At 41.7% G+C, this 25915-nt stretch overlaps 1 protein-coding gene across 1 annotated transcript in view; it reads right to left on the bottom strand.

Moving 5' to 3' along the window:
* arhgap39 (Rho GTPase activating protein 39) overlaps positions 1–25006 on the bottom strand; it is a 91947-nt gene extending 66941 nt beyond the window's left edge. The window contains exons 1-5 of the mRNA XM_071526767.1: positions 24997–25006; positions 23798–23943; positions 23316–23410; positions 22759–23206; positions 22406–22642 (exon numbers count right to left, since the gene is read on the bottom strand). Coding sequence (XP_071382868.1) covers positions 22406–22642; positions 22759–23206; positions 23316–23410; positions 23798–23943; positions 24997–25006 — 936 coding nt within the window. The remainder of the gene's footprint in view (positions 1–22405; positions 22643–22758; positions 23207–23315; positions 23411–23797; positions 23944–24996) is intronic.
* Between the last annotated feature and the right edge of the window lie 909 nt (positions 25007–25915).

The following is a 25915-nucleotide window of genomic DNA, read 5'->3' on the forward strand; positions in this document are numbered from 1 at the left end:
CAGTTTAACGAGATTGAGGGAATTAATTGTATCTTGTGCGCATGACTGGACTAAAACGTGCGCACGTTACAGTAAATCGTGGACTCAATATAACTTTTCTTCTCTCCCAATGGCCACTCCCGGGCTCCGTAAGATACAGAGGGGGAATGAGGAAGGACAAAATAAAGAACATGGACCCCTTGTCACTTTTCGCCAATCTGCTTTGTTCCATGACTTCGTTGGAAACTAGGGTTTCTCATATGTTGCTATGAAATGTAGTCTAATGGTGGAATTGATGTTGAAGAGGTAGCCTAACTCATTTACCATCATTCAACAGAAAATTGTTGTTGCACTGCTCTCTATGGGCTGAAACTGTGGCCACACCCCCATCAGTGATGTCAAAGCAGGTGTTCTGCATAGCTGTCAAAGGCAAAACACCTGCTTTGACATCACTGATTGGGAACATGCTTGAAAGTTTCATCCCATAAGGAGCAGTGCAACAACAACTTTCTATGTGATTTAGTGTTGATTTATTCTTTAAAGCAACTGTTAAACAAGTGATGCACTCGGGGGAGGTTCAGGTGTTAACAGTTTGCAGAATGGTTCTGAAGAGAAAAAATTAAAACTGTGATGTATTGGTGTATCGTTTTTCTCACCCAGCCCTACTGGACAGCCTATCACACACACACACAGATACACACACAGTTACTGGCGCTCTTATCTTATGTAACATGTCATCAGTGACTGGCGTGTGGCATAAGGACAAACATCTCAACTGCTGGATCTCCCATGATGCTGAACTTCAACCCCAACCCCCCGCTCCTCAGGGAGCAAAGGAGTGTCAGCCAGCCTTTTATTTTGCTGACATCCCTCCTTCCTTTCCTCCTTGAATCCGTCCATCACAGCATCCCTCCCTCTCCTGATGAGCAACCGCATTCGCATCCTGTCTGCTCTGCAGCCAATGCCCATGTCAGTATCATTAAAGTTTCATCTAGTTTAATCCAATGTCTCTGCCTGTTTCCCTGACTCTCTCTTGGTCTGCCTAATTGCCCTCCTACAATGAAAACTGGGATAGGGGGGGAAGCTATTGATCGGTCTCCTTCCATTCATTCGTTCGGCCATCAGTTAGTGTCACGATAGCATACTTTTTACTTACTATTTAAAGATTCAATACTACTACAATATCACGAAAAAAGGACCATCAAGAAAAACCATCAAGCTTGGGCAGCTTTGCAGCAGCTATTTGCACAAGAGGTTTGATTGTTGGTTGGTTGTTTGTCTTCGTCGGCTCTGTAAGCCAAATAGTTCTGTTTTGGCTCCTGTTCAAGACATGGTGGACTGATGCTGCTGAATGTTTTATCTGCTTGACTCCGACTGCTGCAGTACACTGTCAAGAGCCAGACTGGCACTGTTTATTCCAGTGCTTCTTCTTTTCTTCTTCTTCATTTTCAAAATTACAGTGATTGGCCCAAGGGTTAGGGGCGCTACAATTACAGGTGAAAACAAGGCGACATATTTGTTACTGACTGGCGGGACTACATGATTCGTGGGGTTGTTTACTGTTGCCTTGTTCCGCACTGCTGCCATATGGTTGTTTCTCAACTAGCCCCCCAGGGTTACATAAAGAGGGATGGAAGGAGGGATAAGAAGGAAAAGATGCAGAAGGGTTAAGGGCCAAAGAAAACGGGGGAGCTGGTTAATTGTGTACAAATCAAAGTGCTCCCCACTCCAGCCTCCTGTCTCGCTCTGCTGCCTCCCGCCCCACCCCATCCCACCCCATCCCCCGACAAGAACAATGCCTGACGGGGGGACATTTCATTTCCACAAGCTGTCAGCATCCTAAGTGCGTGTGTGTGCGTTTGTGTGTGTGTGTGTGTGATCTCCACATAAGGCTGATTAGTTCTTCAACAGCAGCATGGCTAATTAAAATTGCCTTCTACTTGTTAACAATTCCTCCCCCTTTACCGACCCCCCCCCCCTCCCCCAAACTAAACCACTCCAGCTCCACCGTAAATCCTGCCTGACTGGAGGCCTTGGTGATTCATGGCTAATTCATCCTGCCAAATACACATTAATGCAGTCTCCCCGGACTGAGACATACCAAGAAAGTCATATCAACCACCAGAGATTCAGTCACACGCCCCTACAGGAAACGGGGTTCAGAGAGACAAATTTATCCTAAAAAGGATGCCAAGGAATTAAGCAGTAAGGGACAAGTCAAAAATGTGTTTAGAAAAGCAGATTCAATGAAAAAAACATGTTTTGCTTTTCACACTACTAGGCCTGGGCCGATATTCCCAGCACCCACCGCTATAATATTGTATATCGCGATATTTTGGCGGGACAGTGTCGCAATATAACATTTTGGACATCGCCCAAGCCTACATACTACTAGCTAGTGTTGTCATAATAAACTAATTTAAAATACTACTTCAATATAGTTGCAAAACATTGAAAAGAAACTTGTCATTGCATGGTCAAAAAAATAACACTGTCTTGAGACATTTTCATACTTTTTAAAGGCTTAAATTTTGATTATTTCTGTTAAGATTTTTTAGGCCTGCGATTTTTAAAATACCCTGTGATTTTGATTCTGAAATATGTTTGTGTACGTGCATGGCTTATGGTAATCTAAATGCTGCTAGTTGTAGCAGAGGTCATATTCAGTTCCTCCCTGCCACATATCAATACCCCACCAACAAAACCAATCAATAACCCACCAGTGACAGACCCATCTATGAAAACATAGGACCCCTGTGGTGATAAAAACTAGGGCCTGACCGATACATCATTTCTCAGTCTAATACCTCTAACTGGGGATCAAAATCCAGAATAGATCATATTACTCCATAATTTATTTTGCGGTATCATTTCACTCGACCAGTAGATCACTAGAACCCCTCTCTGGACCAAATTTTCAACCAGAATTGTAGAACATATATTCTGGGAATTAGTTCAGAGTTGTTCAGTCTTCTCAAAGATCTAATGGACACAGTTTGGGTAACGCGAACTATAAAGCCGAGTCTACATTTGAAAGTGGTTTTCCTGTAGAAACGATTAAATCTGGAATATGAGAGATGGCATATTTGCGGTGCTTTCAGTTTTACTTCTCTCCCTCTCAAACATAAGCGAATGGAAAGTGGTAAATCGGACATGACAGGCAGAGCTTAGTGTGGGCAGCAGCACCGAGGCTGAGCACGCAGAAGGCAGGAATGGGGGGCGGGGGGGTGATAGAAGAGCATTAAGAAATGAACAAACAACATGGTAGAACAACAGTTTAATAATGTTGACCCTCGACAGTCGACAGTGTTCTACAAAAAGCATTAAAAACATCACTGTTAGGGCTGTGTGGAAAACTAGAGCCACTTGAGCGTCCTAATGTGCCGCCACGATCACCGTGATATATTAAACATAACCTGTTATGCTAATGAGGTTATTAATTAAGCTAATTAAGGCATTGCAGTGTTTCCAACAAGCCATTGCAATTTTACTGTTTAAAAACTGTATGGTTTAGTACTTTCCAGTTTAATAATGAGCTGTTGTGTTAAGCACTGAGTGTTGGTATGTAAGTAGGCAGATGAATACAGTTACAGTTTAGGCAATTGAATACAAACAGTAAATTACAGAAGGTAGATGAAACCCTCTGTCTCAGAAGACAGTTACAATTGTAAACTACTCTTATTTACCACTAAACTGGAACACAGATTGTAGTGACTACACAGAAAGCTGCAGACAATGCAGACTGAATTTCATTGTATAATGGCCTGTTGTGGATTCATTACTTGTCCTTATCTACAGTGAGAGGAGTGTGTCCAGTGGAATCCAATGGTCTTTGCACTGCACTCATGTTCACCTTATATCTGAGTGTTGGTCACAACCAGAGGCTCTGAGGGTATGGCTGCAACGCAACAGGAGCTAAGGATCGCATTGTCGGTAGGTCGGTCGCTCTGTTCACCACATTATGGTCACACGGGTGAAAGTGGGCCGCAGGGAGTTAGACTCTCAATTGGGAGATCCGTGTTCGATTCCCAGCAGGGATGCTTCCACAAAATTCAATGTCGCAGGCTGTTAGACTCTTAATCTTGTTGATACCAAAATTGCACTGTGCCACCCGATTTGTATTGACACCCGTCCCTAGGGCGCTAACCACCCATTTTGGTCATGTCATGGTGAGCCACAAAATTACCAAATGGGTGCAGTTTATAAAAAAATCCGCTTGCACCCAACAAATGTATCACTTCACCTGCGCAAGGTCACTGTCCTTGATTTGTAGCAAAAAAAAAAATGTCAATAATCTAAACCATCAACGGTAAACATCAGGTTTTGGTGTCAGTTCCTCAGAATCAAAGAGCGAGGGCTTCTTTCTAGAGCCGCCATTTTGCACCGACATTCAACAATCATACAGGGAGAAATGAATTTGATTAAAAGCAACAAGTTCATGCCTGTTCTCTGGGGGTTGTCGGAGCATTTTCGGAAATGTAGGAAATCACTAACTGAAGCAGCAGTAGACTAGGTAGAGTAAATTATAACTCTTCATCATAAAATAACTCCTGGAATGCACTGAACATCACAGATTGATGATATTGTAGACGGATGTGAGGGTGGATTTTTTTCCTTTATTGCTGGGACCCAACTACAGTAAATCCAATGGGCATAAGGTCCAGGCTGAGAGACTGCCAAAGCTGACAAACAGTGACACTTTCCCAGTCTTGCATTTATGTTTGTTCTCCATTTTGTACACCCAGTACAGCTTGCTTTGCTGGTTTCTCTACCACTGGACACACACACACACACACACACACACACACAGATTTGGGAGCCTCTAGGGGCAGCTCTTCAGACAAACACATTTACACAATAATCCTATTAAGAGAGAGAGAAAGTGCTCTCTCTCCCCCTCTTCATCCGTCAATACTCCCTCTATCTCCCTCTCCCCTCCCTCTCTCCCGCTCCATCCGCTGTCAATGCCAGTCGATGCGCTGCTACGTCCGCTCACTTTCATATTCAAATTCAAACATGCTCCGCTGCAGCCACGAGCAATCAGCGTCCAACAATAGAAGCGAAGAGCTCGATAGTGCAACGCCGTGTCACATTCACTTTCGACCAGAAACCGATGGAGGTGACATGATGTTCCTGCTAAGCCCATATTCGCCCCGCGCTGCCACTGCTTTCCCACTGTTCAGCTTGTCAATATTCCCTCATAGCTTTGTCTCCCTGAATCATCCCAACATTACTTCACTGCTTTTTGTTTTTTTCCCCACTCTCCATCCTCCGCCCCACCCCCCTCCGCTCAGCCCTTTGCCAGGCCAGATAGGAGCTAATGGCTAAAGATTAGGGCTGCACAACATGGACAAAATATTGCAGATGCTACAGATGCAATATGACATGCAACATCATTTTAAGTAGGCTATCCGGTAGCCTTTGATGTGTCATGAAGTGAGAACCTACAGTGGTAGACTGTCACTGCAAGGTTTTTCCTGTATAGGGCATTTTTTTTTCGCTACTGCCAAGTTGTCCTACAAGCTCCAAAGTCAAAAAATGCTACTTTGAATTAGGGTTCCGATATTGGCCTTTTGTTTTGTTTTTTTAAATCGGATATCAGACAGTAAGTGTCATCCACCTCCAGCATCATGGAAATGATACATATTTGTTGTAGGATTGATAAATACTACACTGGTTGTCTGTGGGCAGCCCTTAACCTGAATTTGATCATAACACACTGAGTCATTGTGATCGGATTCCACACAGGTATGCATGAATGATTTTAACCTTCATCCCGGGTTTCAGTGGAGAGTTTTAGTGTCCCATGGTCTAAATGCTGTTTCAGAGGTTTTTCCACCCTGACAGAATAAAAACCTGTGAGAAACACTGAATACCTGTATTTTTTTGGCAAATAGTTAAATTTAAATATATTGACTGTCAGCACAAAACAAAAAAATATCGGAATCAGTCTTCAAAAATTCATTTGACTTTTGCCGCACTAAAGCCATCCAACCAGCAGAAGCCACAACAATAACACAACTTTGCCTAAGCAGCAAAAGTCTACTACTTAATTTCACAAAAATGACTGACAACAAATCCAGCCGCTTTTTCAGACTATCAGGAAAAATTGTGTCGACTCCTAAAGCATTTGGTGGCACGCTGGTCCAGCTGATACCGATGCACAAGCACCGGTGCTGCTAGCTTGTTGTGACGTTATAGCCTCTGGACAGTAAACAAACTGGTTTCCAGTTTAGCCACTGTCCAGTCAACTGGGCCTGAAGGTCAGCCAATGGGAGAAGAGAGAAGACCCGGTTTTGATTTGTTGTTGTTATTCACATCCCTGAACGACAGAGGTCAGGCCCTCTAGCCGTCATGACAGGTAACTCCAAAGATCCATCTAAAGCCAGAAAAATCTTGCATTTGCCTGCTACCCTAACATAACTATGAAGGCTGTCAGAGCAAATTTCAATACGTAGGCTATTTCAGTGTGAAAAAATTGTAAAAACTTCAACCCCACCCTACAAGTCGGATCCACCGAAAACTCTTTTTTTAATTTTTTTTTTTTTTTTTTACAACTGATTGAAATGAATGCATCAATGGCTCCCAATGCCTTTGTTCCATGGACTCTTGCTCTGTATCGCTCTTGTGATATCTCACAGGCTCTTCTGAAAGCCTGCTAGTTTGTTTTTATGTTTCTAGCTAGTGGCATTTGGAAGACATTTGGATTCCCATAGTAAAAGGCAAGAGAGCACAGAAACTGAATAACAGAAAGACCACACACTGTCAATCAACTCTGGACAGAATATCTGTTTAAAACGCATTTAAAACGGTCACTGTGCCCTTTCTCTCATGTGTCAATATTAAGTAGACTAAACTGTATCATTAATATTCAATTTTCAGTAAAATTTGAATCATTTCAGTCAATTCATAGTCAAATTTGATTGTTAGGAGCAACTGACAGTTCAAATAACTATATGGTATTAAGCCGTCCTGCATCAGACTACCCACTGAAGTCCAATCTCCTATTATTCTAGTATTTCTGGTCTACAAAAAGGCATGTCTGTCAGATGCTTCTTATTCTCACTAGTCCACTCACCGATTACACATATGAAAAATTAAGCTCATATTGCAGCCTTGTAAAAACGCTTGTCCTTTCATGTCCCAACATCAATAGGAACTGAATATTTTGTTCAGTCCTTCATGTGGATAATAAGGGAGGGGGAAGCAGAAGAAAGATGGAGCCCAAGAGAGAAAAACACAACAACCCCGAGGTGCATATCAACATTTACCGCTCAGTAAATGCTTCTTCTACTGCACGAGCATACGCACACGTACAGACAGACGCCCACTCCCTGTACACGCACGTACACACTGTGCGGGAAATAAAGCTGCAGAGAAATAATCAAAATGATTGATGAACAGAGATCTGTCGGTATTTAGCAATCAGTGTGTCTGCAAATGTTAAACTGTTTGTTTGGACAAGGATGTAGCGCTGCATTGTCATCTCTCAGCTGTAACTGTATCTCGTGTATGTGTCTGTGTGTGTGTGTGTATGTAGATGGGGGGGATTCAGTATCAAGGCCATGCCTAGGGACAGGACAGGGAACAACATAATGACAGAAAGGTTCAAAGGCACTGTGGTTCAGTAGACTAGTAACATGATGACGCAACATGGCCCACCTCAGGAGAAGGAGGACCAGCTGCCATGACTCATACATATAGGTCATATGTCTGCATGGCTCCCATGTGGTTAGTGGTTCGTTTTCATCAACACTGCAATCACCTCAACTCAAACCACTGACCTACTGCATGCATTAAGTCACAACCAAGGACGACTGTTACACTGAAAGCCAGTTCAGTCCAAGCTGCTCCATAGGTTGATTCTTAGCAGGCATACACTAAGGTTTTGGGAGATTGTCCCACTGGTCATCTTAGCCATGAAGTGATGAGAACATACACACCAAAATCCACCCATGAGTCCCTGGTAGATCATTGGCTCCGATGTTCCATGCTAATACTTTAGCATACACTAGTTACGGGAATGAGACGATATGCTTATCTCATAAATCATGATACAATACGATGCGATGCGATGCGCGATATGGGGTTCAAAATTCAATACAACTACGATATGATGTAATAAATAAAAGTTAATGAGAACAAAGTCTGACTGTGCAGAATTATGTTTATTTCTGAGCCACAAATCTTTCCAGCAACAACAACTTAAAAATGTCATTACAAAGTGCAAATAATATCATTTGGATGGAGAGCTTGTGAAATTGTGATGGTCAAGCGTCTCATTTGTGATTACGACAGCAGAATGAAATGTTATTTTTTCTGCCCCACGATACATATTTTCACATTTTTGTATTGTGATATATTGAATTTCGATATATATTTTGTCCCATCCCTACTATGTTAAGTGATAGTTAAGTGATAGTAGGCCACTGGTATTATCCAAAGTGAAAGGACTGACAGAGCTGAGTTTATGGTTAGCACTGTAGGGGAGGCTGGTGCTAATAGTGTTAATAACACTGCTTTACCAATCCAATACTGCCTACAATAGGAATACCTATGAAATCTGTTTTCTTTTTTCTAAAGTTCCATGTTATCTTGCTCAATTCCTCATTTTTTCAGTTGTATTTTTTGAGGAATCTGATTTTTTGTTTTTATTATGCAATTGTGGATTTTTTTCTCATTTGACACATTTTTACTACCAAAAATGTGTGTGTGAGTGACTGCCATGTGTGACACCTTCCTTCAAGACCCTTAAATTACGCTGCATGCAGGCAGTGCGGGTGTAGCATTTCTCTGAGTGCTATTCTAGGTCTTAAGGTGGATCTTTGACTTGCGGTGTACTGACAAACTGCAGAACAGTTTAAATAATTTGGGAATTGTACTCTAAATTTTGGAGTAATATAATTGCTGTGTATCTAAACTTTTAAGATGCTGCAGTGGTTTTGTTTCCTGGTGATTGTTTTGACATCCTCTCTTCTCTTCCTCTACAACTCATCTGCCTGTATGCTGCTGAGAGGTGACAAGTGAACTAGTAAGCTAGCTAACCATTCATGAGGTTGAGTCTAGCTTAATGTTCCTGTCTGCTTGACTTTGCAAACAGATCTACAATATTCTGGTATGATGAACATGTTGATCTTTGCAGTCTGTCCCTGTTCTTTTCGTCCTACGACACAGTTGAAGATGAGCAATGAGTAATAGGCCATGAATACAAAACAAATTGCAATGTAAAGGAAAAACAAACCCTCAGATACCCTTACACAAATAAGTTTATGATGCTCAGTATGTTCCACGAGTTATAGGCCTAACTGTAGTAACTGTTTTACTTTACTTTCCCTCAACCCGTGTTGTCCAACTCTACTTCAGTTAGCAATTTCCTATGTTTTCAGAATACCTTTCGACAATCAAAGCTGGGCATATGGGCATATAAATATAACTTGGTAGTTACTTGGTGAACATTGGGGCATGCCTATGACATGTTGCAGCCACAATTGCATTCTGGTCTATTGATGCCACTGTCAGTGGAGAAATTGGTCTCTGTCCTCTTCTACAATGGATTTCTCCCTGCATGATTGTTGAATGTTGGTGCAAAACGGTGAGTAAGGAAAGAAGCCCTTGCTCTTTGATTCTGAGGGACTGACAGCAAAACCTGACGTTTACCATTGATGTTTTAGATAGCTGAAACATGTTCTCCTATTGAACTAATATCACTGGAAATATCTCGACGTGACATGATGTGACGTTGTCTTTATTTGGCCAGTTATCCACAGGAATAAGAAAAATACACCACCAAACAAGAAAATGTACCCAGCAAGGTACATCAATACAGCTTTTTAAAATAGTGCTAAAGTCTTTAAGGAAGGATTTTTCTTTAAATGACACATCTCGTTATCTATCAATCAGGCAATATGTGGGTCATCACCACAGGAATGAATCTGATTCATGATGGATGGTAAGATGGTAAACTAATGTAGTGCGAGCCAACTTTGTAACAACACACGCAGAGATGTTTTGAATTATTATTCAGTGGAAAGGCTCAGCAAAAGATGCATGATAAATATTTTACTAGGCTGCATAAAACCATCATATTCCATTCCTTCATTAGTGCTTTTAAAGTGTAGTAGTGGTTCACAGTCACAGCAGGATGTAGCCTACATGGTTTGTAGGGTGGCCACCAATTGGCACTAAATAATTTTCAATGCTGAAGTGGCTTGATCATATTTAGCCTACATACAAAAATAGTTAACAGGTGGTTGACAAAATATACAAAAAATAAATGTTCAATTAAATGCATAAATGAATATGTTAATACTTTTGACTGTACGCTATTGATTTGACAGTTTCTGTTACTTGAATAATTATGCTAGCATATTAGTGAAAGATATATACATTCTACTTTCCATCATATGGCAATAAAAATTCATATCCATTCCATGTCTATGGCATTTCACAAAATTAAAAAATGGAAAAATACCAAGTTTGGTTGTTTGCATTTAGTGTTGGAACACTGCATACAACTTGCGGGCTAATAATTCAGACCTGAGCCTAAGCCCATTGTTACAGGCTGTTGGCTCACACACACACACAGGCTCTGTGTAGGTACTTAGCAGACCCACTTAGACCTGGCTTGCCTCCCAGTTAGTTTCCTCTTGGAATCAGAACATTATTTGGCAGATGAGTCTGCTATTGGCTATCTGCTTTGGTCCAAAGTTGGGTAACATTTTTTTCTTCCTCGCATCACGTTTTGAAGCAGCAGTTTCACACGTCTTGCTGAACACCACTTGTTGCAAGATCCTTTCGGGGCTTGTTGCTTTCACTCTACTTCTTCTGCAGAACGAGAGTGGGTACAACAGCGCTCCTGACTGCCGCCCTGCAGGTCAGAGTTCCATTTAGCAACCAAAAATAGAACATGGGAAAATCTCAGAGTTGTAAATCATGTTTTACAACACCAAATTGTAATTTATTGATTCTGACGGCTTTGGTGCTCACCAAGTACACTTTGGTGGCTGACAAAAAATCCTATATGCAGGAAAAACCCTAGGTGGGCCGACCTGTTACTGGGTGCAGCTACATTTGCAAGCAATGCACTCTGTAGGCCTAGTTTGTACAAAGTTGCGATGGAAACCGCATTTTTATTCAACCCCCCTGAGCACAAACCACACAGTAATGCTGAAATACAAGGGCTATATGTCACTAGGTGGGTAATCCTAGGGAAAATGACAAGAGCATATGTGACAGCTATGGCAGTAGCTTGGTAGCTCAAGCAGGGTGATATGAATATTTCAGCCGCGTGTTAGCAGAACACATGAGCTAACTGCCCCACCCTACCCACCCCACCCCGCTCCTAGGATCAAATGTCAAGCTGGGCTTATAGACATGTGTGTAGCAGGGAGGCCTCATGTGTGGGTTGGTAGGTGGATTTGGCCTTGGAGTTGAGTATTCACCATTGAAGGAATTAACAAAAAGTCATACACTAATAATTATGAGCACATACTGTACCCGTTAGGCCCTGAAATATGTGGTATGTGTGCTTATCTTTGCTCGTCTGTCCCATCTATACCGACAGGCATTCTCCCATTATACAACTGAAACAAGTGAGTCATGTAAGAGCAGCTACAGATGTCTATTGGGACTTGTGGGCGGGCGGTAAGTGTTTCTACCTTGCTGCACGGCTGTGTGGGACAGGAAGGTCAAAAAGATGACTGAGACATAAGGGGGAATATCTGCTACTGTGCTTGCTGTAGTTTACACCAATGTCTACTGGTAGCTTCCAAAATAAAAGCCATAGCTCATCCTGCAAAGATTTCTTCTTCTCCTTGGAAATATAACATCAAAAGGAAAAATCCACCTTAAAACACTGTTAAAAAAGCAGCTATTGGAATGTACCTTGCACACTAATACATAGACTGAACGACCTCAAGATGTCGCTGTCATTCAAACGTATTTACTTGCCTCTCGAGTACGAATGGGACCAACAGGGTTAAACATTGGCGGAAATCTTCACCACATACTGGGTGACAACAAGTAGCTGCTCAAAAACTAGTTCTGGTGTGATGCCTTCCTCCAAGTTCAACTTTGTAGTCAAAATCAACTTAGAACGACTCACTTCATGTCCAAGTCCAGCTCTTGCCCTACTGCACGAGCGCTGAAGAAAGAAATGTATTTGCAAGCCATATGTTCACATCAGGGGAGAATTTGGGACAAATGTTCCACCTGCGATAATAGTTTGGTGCCCTACGTCTAATAATTTATCATCACTGGCCAAACAATAATATATTGTCAGTCATCAGTCCTTGTTCCACTTTGTCCCCAATTGGTAAATTATAATAGTGCATCTACTCACCATGCGTGAGGGTTTAGCCCAGACCTGCTTGATAGAAGTCTGATAAACATGAATTGGTTTGCATAATGCTTCAAAGCCCTCTGGGCAAAACCTCCAGTAGTGATTTACATAAGGTTGAATGACCCCCGCAACACAAATTTAACAGCCATCAATTATTAACTTAGGATAATGAGCTTGCTGTTGGGGAAGAACTGGCATTGTCTGTTATATTCTACATGCCGCCCATAGCTTCACTCCAAATGCAATAGACTGAATGAGAAATTTACAACGTTTTTACATTTCGTGCTTTGCACGGCAACGTAACATGGAGTTGAGAAGGTACTGGGCTAGTTTTAGCCCCGATACGTGCCGTTCCCTCTCATCAGGACAGACCGTAACGCCGAACAAATCTGGGGGTTTCATATTGCCTTGGAAATTGGCAAGGGTACGTACCTGGCAGAACATGACTTAAGACATTTTCCGAATTAACGGGACCCACTCTTCAATTCGGCATACATCCAATACACCAAACAGCACTTATTTCAATGAAATGCCCACTTTTACAGTTGGTTTTTGTCCACCGAAATACACAGTGGTGGGTGGTAGCGAGCAGTGAGGACAGTCTAAAATTTAAATTTTACATAAATAAGTGCTGCCTGGTAGACTAAATGTATGCCGAGTCCCCCAGAGCAAGCTCACGATTCAGAAAATGTTGTAAGTCATGTTTTATGGTGTACATATTTGCCGATAAGCAAGGCCACATTAAATTATCAGAATTGTAATGCACTTTAGCGTGACGTTCCCTCCATGCGTGAGAGAACGGCACGCATCAGGGCAAAGACCGAATGAGTAATGTAAAACACTGTGCATATTACGCTTTACAGCGCTACATAACATGGGGTTAGAAAGGTAGTGGGGTAGTGTGTGATTTCCAGAGGCTCTCCTCCTGGGAGGCGCCTCCATCCATCATGAGCAGGGATGCTGCGAGGGAGGATTTGGATAACCTAGCCAGCCAAGCATCAGCCCACATCGATGATGGGTCCATAAGTGGGTTAGCTACTAGCATACAGCTAGATGAGCAGGTTAGCTGCATTCCAGCAAAGACGAGACGGGGATTCAAACCGACAGGTGCAACAGCATCATCATCCAGCCGTACACAACCTCCTTCCTAACTAACGCCACCATCCACCTTGATAAATGTCAAAAAAATGTCCAAGCCAACAGCTGAAACCCCAGTGAGCTGACGGAAAACAAGCATGAATATATATTATTTTTCATTCTGTAACGTTAATATGTTGAATTGTGTGAGCGAAAGAGTGGAGAGCTAGCTACCCGCTTCACCACAGCGATCAAACCAACCGCTGTTAGCCTCGGCGCTGGCTGCCTCCCTTTGCTTTGAGATGAGGCATCAAATAAAACAGCAAGGGGGGAAAAACAGCATGTATGTTTTCGCACTCACCTCTCTGCCATTTTCCCAACGGTTCTTAGTATCCGTATAGAATAAATCCCACAACGTCTCCCATGTTGCCGAAATTGCGGTCGCCGCAGTCAACGAGACACTCCTTCTAGACCAGTGTCAAGCTAGCTACAGTAAAACACACGACGTCCGGTTACAACCTTCAAAATAAAACCCGTATTGACGAACCAGTTTATGTGTTGCAACGTTTGGATGAATACAAAGTACCATACAGAAAATAAACAATATATTTAAGGAGGAATCTGTAATGAATGAAAATACCATTTTTTGGAAGAAGACTTGGAAATATCTCTGTCTTGGAAAAAGTACATTTTAACCATTAATGCAGTGGTAAATAACACAGTGGGTAAACTATGACGTCCAGTCAGTGATCATCAAAAGGCAAACAACCACAAATATAAACGACAATCAATTATATTTTCAGAAAAGCACAAATTTCTGTTTTTTTTTCCTTTAAAGACCATATCATAATAACACCTACACCCGTTTGATATTACTTGCTATAATGTGTACTATGAATGAATGTAATTAAGATTCTTCTTAGCCTCACAGGGTGGGTCAACTCTATTCTGAAAATACATTAAATAGAATAAATAGATTAAATAGAATAAATTCTGCTCTATCTTGCAAAAGTCATTTTTATCCCATAACAGTAGCAGAGTTGTTAATAAAAGTTATAGGAGCTCCTGTGTCAAGCCAGCCTGAATAATCCACAATTGAAATGCCCTGTGCTTGCCATATAAATAGGGCCATCAAATATACACAGCACAAGTGAGCATGTCTATGCTTTTATTTTGAAAGCAAAATTGAATAACTTCTTGTATTAGTCTAGCTAACTCTGGCTAGCTTGACGCAGCTGGGAATGAGCTCTGCTAGTATCAAGTCATGATGCATTCATGTCAAATGGGAAAGATGGTAAATACGAGCACTCACTAGCAAATACTATTCACCACAGTTTTTAGGTGGTAAATTCATTCATTCATTCATTCTCTTTACCGACTGCTGGTAAATACTACTTTTTACACTTTGGCAATGGACACATATACTAAACTGTAGTGTAGGGAAGGATATATTAATTTCAAATAAAACAAAATATATATATATATTTTCACCACATTTTGTGATCACAACGTTTAGAATGCCATGGCAGAACAAAACTACTGGCTTGATGTTTGGTTTGCTGTAAAACACGAAGTTCATGTGTGTCAAGAGTGAAAAAGAGGACCAGGAGCAACCAAAGCCTACAGAAAACTACAACCATGGCATCTGGGCGGTTTCAAAATTGCACCACTTTGTCCCCTGTGTGTAGTGCATTTACCTGGAGTGCTGGAATTCTAATGCTGGAACATGTGTTGCTCTGTGAATGCTGCGCCCTCAAGTGGACACTAGCAGAACTTCATCTGAAGCCAATAGCCTTTCCTGCCTCAGCTGTTTTGAGTCTTCTACATAATAATCACCACTCTCCTACACTAAAACAATCCTACTTCATAAATACTACTACTACTACTACCAATACTAATATTAATACTGATGTGAATACTAATGTTTCTAATAATAATAGCTTTTGAAGAATTCTAGGGTCACAAGCAGGTTTAGACCCATTAATCCCAATTCAACTTTATGGTCGTATTCCACATAAGTACGCAAAAATATGTTAATTATTTCCATTATCATGGGCTTCAGTGGAGACATTTAGTATTGCATTGTCTTAATGCTGTTTCAGAGGCTTTTCCACCCTGACAAGAATACACTTCTTGGGGAAACACTCAATACTTGTAATTCTTTTTCATTTTTTGGCATGAAAATTGTCAGCTTGGAAGACATCATTCAGTTCTGTTGCTTGTGTCATATTGCTCTCTCATTCTCCATTCTTCTGTATAACAACTCATACTCTCCTATATCTTGTTACTGTTAAATTGCACCTTATTTATGGAAGTGATAGAGCTGTAATTCAAAGGGTTATGATTGTTTTTTTTACCGGTTCATTTTTAATCCATATCCAATGATGGCTTCTCTGGACACTAAGACACACATTGCAGAGGAAAAGCAAATCAACGCTGACTCAGCCAGGATGTGTGTCACGGACTATCACATGGACCAGCCTCTCTAAAATCCTCCCTTGTCACCGTTAAAGCTACATGTCACCACACAGGCTGATTTGTAACGAATGTTATCTGAAGTGCAGTATCTGTCTAACTGATGCGTCGCCTTGTCACCAGACATCAGTCATCAGAGAGAATGATTTGATTGGCCATGGCTCATGCCAAAGCCTGAACGAGCAAAACCACCAAGCTGGAAGACTTGATGAATCCTAACCCTAATCCAGTTCACCTACATCAAACAGGTTTCCATAATGCATTAATTGTATAACTTCTCATTTTTGCAATATTAGGTTAGGGTATTGAAGATGGATTACTTCTATGGAGGACCAAAATAGTCACAATTAAATAAATAAATATGTGTCAGTGAAATAATTACATAAATAAATACATAAATAAATTAATAATTGATTGATTGTTTTCCTTTAATTTAAAAATTATTAATAATAATATTTCATAATTATTGTTTTCATAATAACATGACTATATTTAACCCTCTCATTTTTCACAATATCATCAAAGTCTATACATCCCCAGAATCTGCACAACCTTAGGCAACTAGACATATCACTCAATAAGCAGTTCTATACACTATTATAGGGGAAATCAGGCCATAATTTAAATAAATAAAATTTTAAAAAAAAACACAAATGGAATTTGTACTTATTTTATTATAAAACCACTGCACACAAAGAGGTTGAAAGAGAAAAATATATGAAAAATGTTCAAATGGGCCTTTGAAAGCTCCCTGAAGTGATTTGGCACTTCTGCCATCTTTACTTTTTTATCTATGCTCATTTTTATGAGCATTTAGCATGCATTCCTATCTATGATTCTTACTATGGATGTCAATTTTGGGTAATTTTTCTTGGCCCAACATCTGTCATCAACCCTCATTATTAACAGTTAACTAGGGAGAATATTAGGTTATTAGGACCAGAGCCCCATAGGCTTTGTGGAACCAATTAATTCAACATTGATTTGTTAGGCTAACTCTAGTCAGGATTTTCATAGTAATCCTCGTTTTTTTTCAGTGTGACCATGGCATTCCTCTCTGTGAAGTTCTCAAGACTATTCTTGATGAAACTACCTGCTTAAGCCTTCGTTTGACATTTAGTCAACTGAGAGTTGCCTGTCTGTTTTACCTTGCATCTCAAACCAATGAATGGAAATCACAATCAAAACAAAACATTTAATTCATGCATTGACTTACCTGCTATAGGTAAAATCACTGATCTCCTGGTAGTGAATGTCCACTGGCTGCAGCAAGGATCCTGTCCATGTGTGTGACTTCTAGCCTACTGCCTGGTGTACAAGCCAATCATGGGACATTTGGCATCTGTCAAATTCAGCTGAAACCACCGAGGTTTAGGCTAGTTGCTGTGGGTTGCTGAATGTCGAAATATTTTGAAGCAGTTTACCTGAGTTCTAGTTTGTTTACCTGGCCTCTGTCAAAAGTCCAGCTAGTTTCAACTTTTGTAACACTGATATTTTCACGCACTGATGTCTATCAATCCATGCCATCCAGCAATGCACAGCGTCTCACCGAAGTACATTCATAACTAGGAATTTTTATGTAGTACAAATGCACGTGTGAACGCCACCATATTGTGGCATAAAGAGCGCGTACCACAATGAGGCACCGCAGTGCGCATTGGACACAAACAGCCTGGCTGCCTCTGACTTAAGTCCACTTGGATCCATGAAGCTAGGGGATTTTGTTCCATATTAAACTCTTAAACAGTAAACTTTAACGTCCTCTCTTGGAATGAGAGGACGTTAAAGTTTACTGTTACTTCAGTGTGTTTTTAGAACTGCCTGGGGGATGAAACCTTTCTTAGCTTTCATGTGCGGACTGGGAGAAGAGCTTCAATTTTGTAGCAAAACACTGGGATCAGGTTACTGGTAATTAACACATTAAAGACTACATGACTTTTTGGGAGCCAATATATGAAAATCATCTCTGTGTCTCTGGTGCATAAATCTACCTTGTGCGCTTGCTCACGCTTTAGCATACAGTATGTTAAAGGACAACTCCAGCGTGATTTGAGTTTTTCCTAATTTTTGACATTTTGACATCCCTTTAATGTTGACTGTTTTTACATGCATGCGCCACAATTAAAGATATTTTTAAATCAATTTTGCCAGATCACTCGGGCTCATTCACTCCCATTCAATTCCAAACGGCATAGAAAACAACTCTGGAGTCTTAATTCAGTCAGTAAAGGTAATCCATCACTGTGAACGAGAGGCTGCCAATCGCTTTTTGCAAAGTTGCTTCAACGATAATATCAGGCTATAAACTTTTTTTAAAGTTACGTTCATGGTTTCATATGTTTTATAGCCTCTTACTGTATAACAAGGTTGGAGAACACTTTGGGACCGTGCCTCCATGCAGAACATTTCAAGATCCTTGATATTCTTAGGTTTGTGCTTGTGGACTGCCCTCTTCAATTCAGACCACAGATTTTCACTGGGTTCTGGAGACAAGATGGTCATTGCAAAACATAAATTTTGTGTTCCCGCAACCATTTCTGTGATGATTTTGATGTATGTTTGGGGTCATTGTCTGGTTGAAAGGTCCTTCCACAGCCAAGTCTCAACCTCCTGGCAGTGGCAACCAGGTTTTGGGCTAAAATATCCTGATAGAGGAATTCATTATGCCATCGATCTTAACAAGATCTGGACCACTAGCAGTAAAACAGCTCCAAAGCATCAAAGATCCTCCACCATATTTCACCGTGGGCATCCGGTGCTTTTCCTTGTATGCAGTCGTTTTTTGTCGGCAAACATGCCGATGGTGAGCATGACCAAAAAGTTCCATTTTGGTCTCATCTGACCACAACACACAATTTCAGTTGTAGTTCCAGTGATGCTTGGCAAAGTTATGGGTTGCACTGAGTAAGGGCTTCTTTCCTGCAACCCTTCCAAAGAGCTTGTTGACATGGAGGAGACGTCTAACTGTTGATTTTGACACTTGATAATCTCAGCATTCCACTCAACTGCGCAGTTGTGAAACTGTGATCCCTGGGTTCCTCTTTGCCTCCCTCACCATCTTCCTCACTGTTCATGGGGACAATATCCACATGCGTCCTCCTCCTGGTGAGTTTGCAACTGTTCTAGATTTCTAAAACTTTTATTTCCCTGAATGTGCTTAGTGGTATTTTACTATCTCTCTCCTGAAAGCTCTTTGATTTTCCACAAAGTGATGGATGACAAATGGATTTTACATGTGTGCAACCTCATATTTTGACCCCAGTGAAACAGGAAATGATGAAAGCAATACAGTTTCTTGGATTCTGAGATCACCAAAAAAATAGAATTGTATATGTATGTATCATGTGTTACAGGTTCCAAGGGGTTGGGATCCCATGAACAGATGATAATTGTTGTTAACCTGTATTTTACAGGAAAACAGGGGGAAATGAAGACAAGAAAGGTAAGTGTAGTTCTTCAGTACTGCCCTTGTCAACTCTTTATTTTACAATAAATCATTAATCATCTTCTTTTCACGTTGTCCTTTGTATGAAAATAATAATTCCGTAACAAAAACACATATTGGTACCACAGTACATCTGTTCTATTAGGTAACCACATTACTATAGCTACATCTTAAATATAGCTTCTTTACTTTACAACAATAAACTATAGTTTAACACAGTACAATCAGCGTTACTATATCTTCCATGGGAATTACCTTGAATGCTAAGCCTGTACCTGAGTTACAGTAGACATCTTGATAGAAAAATCAATAATGAATAAAACTGGACAAAACAATAATCATACAAAAGTGACTTGAGGTACCAAAGAATGAACAATTCCTTCCTTTAAATTTTCTGTATGGCAACCGATTTGGTAAAAGCTAACCTCCACATTAGAACCAATAGGCTAATCAGTATACTAGCTAACCAACATACCATCAAAACACATGATCTAACTAACGGCTAACAACTTAGCAATATGCTAGCCGACTTTTGCATATTAATTTTACACCCTTAACTCACCACTAGATATACTGTATAGTGGTGTGTGTCAGTATTCCCCTTTACAAAATAACAATCACAGTATACAATACATTCATAGGACCGAATTTAGTTCACTAAAACACACAAAGAAAATAACAAAAATGCGGGCCACCATCTTGCCCGATCCAATTCCATTGTAAACTAGAAGGGCACTCGGAGAGCGCAGACCTCCACCAAGGTTCGTGCTATTATTGCTTGTTCGTGATTGGGATCCGGATCCGCTCCAAAATTTAATGGGTTCTTCCTTGGCCCATGCTACACCCTTCCACGAAGTTTCATGAAAATCGGGCCAGTAGTTATTCTGTAATCCTGCTAACAGACAAACAAACAGACAAACAAAAAAACAAACGGCACCGAAAACAACCTCCTTGGCGGAGGTAACTAGTACAGTGCTCTACCTTCCATTCACCTATACCTTAATGAAAAAGTTCATCTTACATGACGTAACTTACAAATAAACACTTCTTTTTCAACCAAACTCAAGGATTGTGGTGTTTGACACCTTAGATTCACCATCTAAAAGTGTGGTTTGATGCTGACCTGTATTTTACAGGAAAACAGGGGGAAAATGAAGACATGAAAGGTAAGTGTAGTTCTTCAGTGCTGCCCTTGTCAACTCTGAGGCGACGGCAGCTTCCTAAACCTACATTGTGCTGTAGAAAGGACAGAATTTACAGATCCTCCCTGTGGTGTAAACTAGAATTGCATCCATTTAAACCATATTGGAAACCAGATAAAACAACTATTAAAACAGATAAAATTACATTAATGTAGGCCTATACCATAAAAAATGTGACTATACATTTAGTGTGTCACACATGCAATTCCTATATGATAATTTCTGAATTTTCACAGTTCACATAATTCACAGTAAATGGAAAAAAAAGTGACTGACATGGACTGATTGCAATGCAACACTGAATTTATTTTTTGCAGTGGGATTTTAGAGGCTCACAGGAACCAGAGGAGCTTCAGTAGCAAGGCTCAGAGGAACCACAGGAAATTCAGTAGGAAGGGTCACAGGAACCAGAGGAGCTTTAGTAGGGAGGCTCAGAGGAACCAGAGGAGCTTCAGTCGGGAGGCGCAGAGGAACCAGAGGAGCTTCAGTAGGGAGGCTCACAGGAACCACAGGAGCTTCAGTAGGGAGGGTCAGAGGAACCAGAGGAGCTTCAGTTGGGAGGCGCAGAGGAACCACAGGAGCTTCAGTCGGAAGGCGCAGAGGAACCAGAGGAGCTTCAGTAGGGAGGCTCAGAGGAACCAGAGGAGCTTCAGTAGGGAGGCTCACAGGAACCAGAGGAGCTTTAGTAGGGAGGCTCAGAGGAACCAGAGGAGCTTCAGTCGGGAGGCTCACAGGAACCACAGGAGCTTCAGTAGGGAGGCTCAGAGGAACCAGAGGAGCTTCAGTAGGGAGGGTCAGAGGAACCAGAGGAGCTTCAGTTGGGAGGCGCAGAGGAACCACAGGAGCTTCAGACGGGAGGCTCACAGGAACCAGAGGAGCTTCAGTAGGGAGGCTCAAAAGAACCAGAGGAGCTTCAGTTGGGAGGTGCACAGGAACCTCAGGAGCTTCAGTAGGGAGGCACAGAGGAACAAGAGGAGCTTCAGTTGGGAGGCGCACAGGAACCAGAGGAGCTTCAGTAGGGAGGCTCAGAGGAACCAGAGGAGCTTCAGTAGGGAGGCTCACAGGAACCACAGGAGCTTCAGTAGGGAGGCTCACAGGAACCACAGGAGCTTCAGTAGGGAGGCTCACAGGAACCACAGGAGCTTCAGTAGCGAGGCTCAGAGGAACCACAGGAGCTTCAGTTGGGAGGTGCACAGGAACCACAGGAGCTTCAGTAGAGAGGCTCAGAGGAACCAGAGGAGCTTCAGTAGGGAGGCTCACAGGAACCACAGGAGCTTCAGTAGGGAGGCTCACAGGAACCACAGGAGCTTCAGTAGCGAGGCTCAGAGGAACCACAGGAGCTTCAGTTGGGAGGTGCACAGGAACCAAAGGAGCTTCAGTAGGGAGGCTCAGAGGAACCAGAGGAGCTTCAGTATGGAGGCTCACAGGAACCAGAGGAGCTTCAGTTGGGAGGCGCAGAGGAACCACAGGAGTTTCAGTAGGGAGGCTCAGAGGAATCAGAGGAGCTTCAGTAGGGAAGCTCAGAGGAACCAGAGGAGCTTCAGTTGGTAGGCGCAGAGGAACCAGAGGAGCTTCAGTTGGGAGGCTCACAGGAACCAGAGGAGCTTCAGTAGGGAGGCTCACTGGAACCAGAGGAGCTTCAGTTGGGAGGCACACAGGAACCTCAGGAGCATCAGTAGGGAGGCTCAGAGGAACCAGAGGAGGTTCAGTCGGGAGGCTCACAGGAACCAGAGGAGCTTCAGTAGGGAGGCTCAGTGGAACCAGAGGAGCTTCAGTATGGAGGCTCACAAGAACCAGAGGAGCTTCAGTATGGAGGCTCACAGGAACCAGAGGAGCTTCAGTTGGGAGGTGCAGAGGAACCACAGGAGTTTCAGTAGGGAAGCTCACAGGAACCAGAGGAGCCTCAGTAGGGAGGCTCAGATGAACCAGGGGAGCTTCATTTGGGAGGCGCAGAGGAACCACAGGAGCTTCAGTAGGGAGGCTCAGAGGAACCACAGGAGCTTCAGTAGGGAGACTCAGAGGAATCAGAGGAGCTTCAGTAGGGAGGCTCACTGGAACCAGAGCAGCTGAACCAACAGCAGAGTCCAATTCTGTGCTTGGTGTTGTGTTGTCTTCCAGTTCCACCTAAAGAGCGAGAGAATCCATTTGAATTTTAGAAAATATATATATATATTTTTTTTTACTATACAGTATCTTCAGTATCCAGCTACTCAATCATACATATGCACAGGTCTTCTTACCTCTTTGGTGGTCAGCACTTGTTTCTGTGGCTTGAACATCACACAGATTTCCTCCACTGTGACGTCAACGATCCTGGTCAGCAGCTCTGGCCCAAAGCACTTCAGCTCCTCCAGCAGGACGTCTGGAGTGTACTTCTCTCTGACCTTGTTCTGGATAGAAAGGACCTTCTCATCCCGGATGGAGCGGGAGAAGGCAGCCTGACGGTCTGTGAAGGTCAGAGAGGTGGAGAGCTTATCCTGAACAGCCTTCGTGACTCCGACAGCCAAGTCACTGAGCTGCAGCGGGGGTACGGACAAGAGGACCGCCCGATTAATCCAGAAGCCTTGCAGGACTTTGGGCACAACCCGCATCACCACTTCCTGGGGGCTGAGGAGGCTGGAGCTGGGCTGCTGCTTCTCCATCAGGCTCCTGATGGCTTTGTCAGCCAGACGGATGATCTGAGGGTCTCTGTCGATGAGAGTCGCTCAAAATGAGTTGAAATACACATTTTCTGAAAAGACACAATTTTCCCACAGGAATCATTCAAGTTTCATCTTATCTCATAAATGTGACTTACTGAAAACAAGGACTGTTGGCTTCAGGTGAGTTGAGCACGATTCGGGCTAAAAACTCAATAACCATCAGTTTCATGCTGACGTTCACCTCCCACATCTGAAACAAGAAATGGGATGCACCATTAAGGATCAGTCTAGTGTTATGTGATAATTTACTCCAAACTGAGTCTTTTCATGATCTTGGTCTTACCAGCGTGAGGAGAGGCTGGACACTTTCATCAAAACTCTGGAGATCAAACCTCCACAAGCTTCAAATAGAAAGAAAACAGAAGGTTCATCTTAACTGTTGCTCTATTTTCTTCTCATTAGTAACAGACTAGCTTAAAGGACTAGTGAACCCAAAAATGAGAATAATAATCATTATGGCACTGTGTAAAATTATTCTAAACTGTAAGGCTGGTATATTTTAACAGGAACTCCATTTCTATATTACATGAGACTGTAGAATAAAATGTAGGGGTTGTGGGAAATGAATGTGAATCACGTTGCAGCTAGCCAGCTGTCCATCTCCTCCAGCACAGATCATGTTCTTGGTGACAAGGCTGCCCCACCAGTCAGGCTTGGTCCCGTTGGACTGGCTGACCACAGGCAGGAGGGCCTGCTGCAGGATGTCAGCGATGGGACCTCCAGCTGTGGAAAAGAACAGGGCATTCAAATTTAGCGCTGTAGTCAAGACCACCTTAATCAAACCCAAGTCAATTCCAAGACCAGGTCCAGTTGTGTTCAAGTCAAGACCAGAGGGCGTTGAGACCAAGTCAAAGCCAAGACCAAAATAGACAATAAACAGTGTACATGTCTTTCAAATGTAAAAATAAAGCTTAAGGAGTTTCTTAAGGATCAACAGAGATGATAGCTCTGGACTACACCCTTCAACATCCAACTAATTCATGCATTTTCTAACATCATTTGGCCTATGGGGCAAGCCAGCCTCAGAGCAAGGAAAAATAATCGATTGCAAAGGATTACCCAATCAGCAAATAGATCCCGCCCCATTCACTTTGATTGACAGACGGCTGAGACATTATGAAAAGTGTCATTATGAAATAAAAAGGAGCAATGAAAAAAGAAAAATGGAAATGAAAGAACCACTTTGAAAAATGTAATTCTGAATAATATCATCATGTAATTGAAAATAAAAGCTATTTGAAAAAAACAAACAGAACAAAACCAATCCATTATTAATGTATTATTATTATATTATATTATATATTTCTGTATTTATTTATGTAATTATTTATTTTACTGACATATTTATTTAATTATGACTAATATGGTCCTCCATATACTTCAAAGGTATTGGGGAAAAGCATCATTTTAGTGTCCTTGTTGGCACTGTAAGCCCCACCCCAACAGCAGATGTCAATCATGTTAATGTATGGTATGATATGCAACTTTATCATGAACCACAAAGATTATTTTTTTTTATTTAACAAGAAGCCAAGTCTGTTGATTGCTGATCAAGTCAACTCTTAGTTTCTGAGAATTTGTCAACACTGCCTTGTTAGGATTTGTTAATAATGCTAACACAAGTCAATGGGGATAGAATATGACTCCAAATCCCATGCTGACCACTCAATTTACGTCTATAAGCTGTATTAATAATAATTAAAGTTAAACAATTGTCTTTTTCTGGTAAAATCCTGACAAAATAACTAAATCATGGCTAAAAACCATCTTGTTTACCTTTGCTCATCTCTTTTCTTTCATGTGATTCTAGGAAAGTGATGGGAGTACACTAAGGACATTAAGGACATATTTCAAAAACCTATACATATAATATTACTCAACAGTATCACACACTTTTCCAGTACCTTCTTCTTCTGTTTACTAATAATTAGTAAGCCATTTGATTGAGACACACCAGCTTCCAGTAGCGGCGTCACATTATCATTACAGTAAATGGCTTCTCAGTAATAGTGAGTGCGGTGCCTCCTTGTGGCTACTAGTGGTGCTACACTCCTAGCAGACCTTCCAGGTGAATGAAGAACCCTCTCAGGAATTGTCCAACATTGCTGTAGGCCACAGCAAATTACCCTATTATAAACTAAAGAGGATCGTGAGTATCCTCAAGACAGCACCCCCATGTTAGTATTACATACTGGATTTCATTCCAAAACACCGGAAATCAAAGTACTGTTTAAATGTTGTTTTGTAAGCCAAGGCATTTATCTCTAATCTCAACTTGGTTTGATAGGGAGTTTTAGTTTCATCCCACCAATAATTTTGTTAGAAAAAGTTTAAAATGTAAAAATTGAATCAGATCAAATGCATTACTGTATACATATGCATTGTATCTACTCCCTCATCAAATGGGGGTCCGTGGCCCTAATGTGGACTAAATTAGGGGTCCTTGATATGAAAAAGGTTGAGAATCACTGGTCTAAATTAGTGGGCATAGGGGAGAGCGGGGTAAGATGAGCCAGTGGGTAAGTTGAGCCACCCCCTGTATCGAAGCAATGATAAACACTATGTGTCATATGGCCAGACATTTAGGAAGAGACTTTTATTTCAACATGGCTGCGATGGAACCAGCCACATAGGACAAGTAGCAAGTACATTTATGCTCATTTGCAACAAAAAGTATTTTTTTTACATTCATTGT

The sequence above is a fragment of the Centroberyx affinis genome, unplaced genomic scaffold, assembly GCF_046629955.1.
Source record: "Centroberyx affinis isolate AG114_WGS23_722 - 3 ecotype Tasmania unplaced genomic scaffold, CSIRO-AGI_Caff_v1 ptg001456l_1, whole genome shotgun sequence".
NCBI lineage: Eukaryota > Metazoa > Chordata > Actinopteri > Beryciformes > Berycidae > Centroberyx > Centroberyx affinis.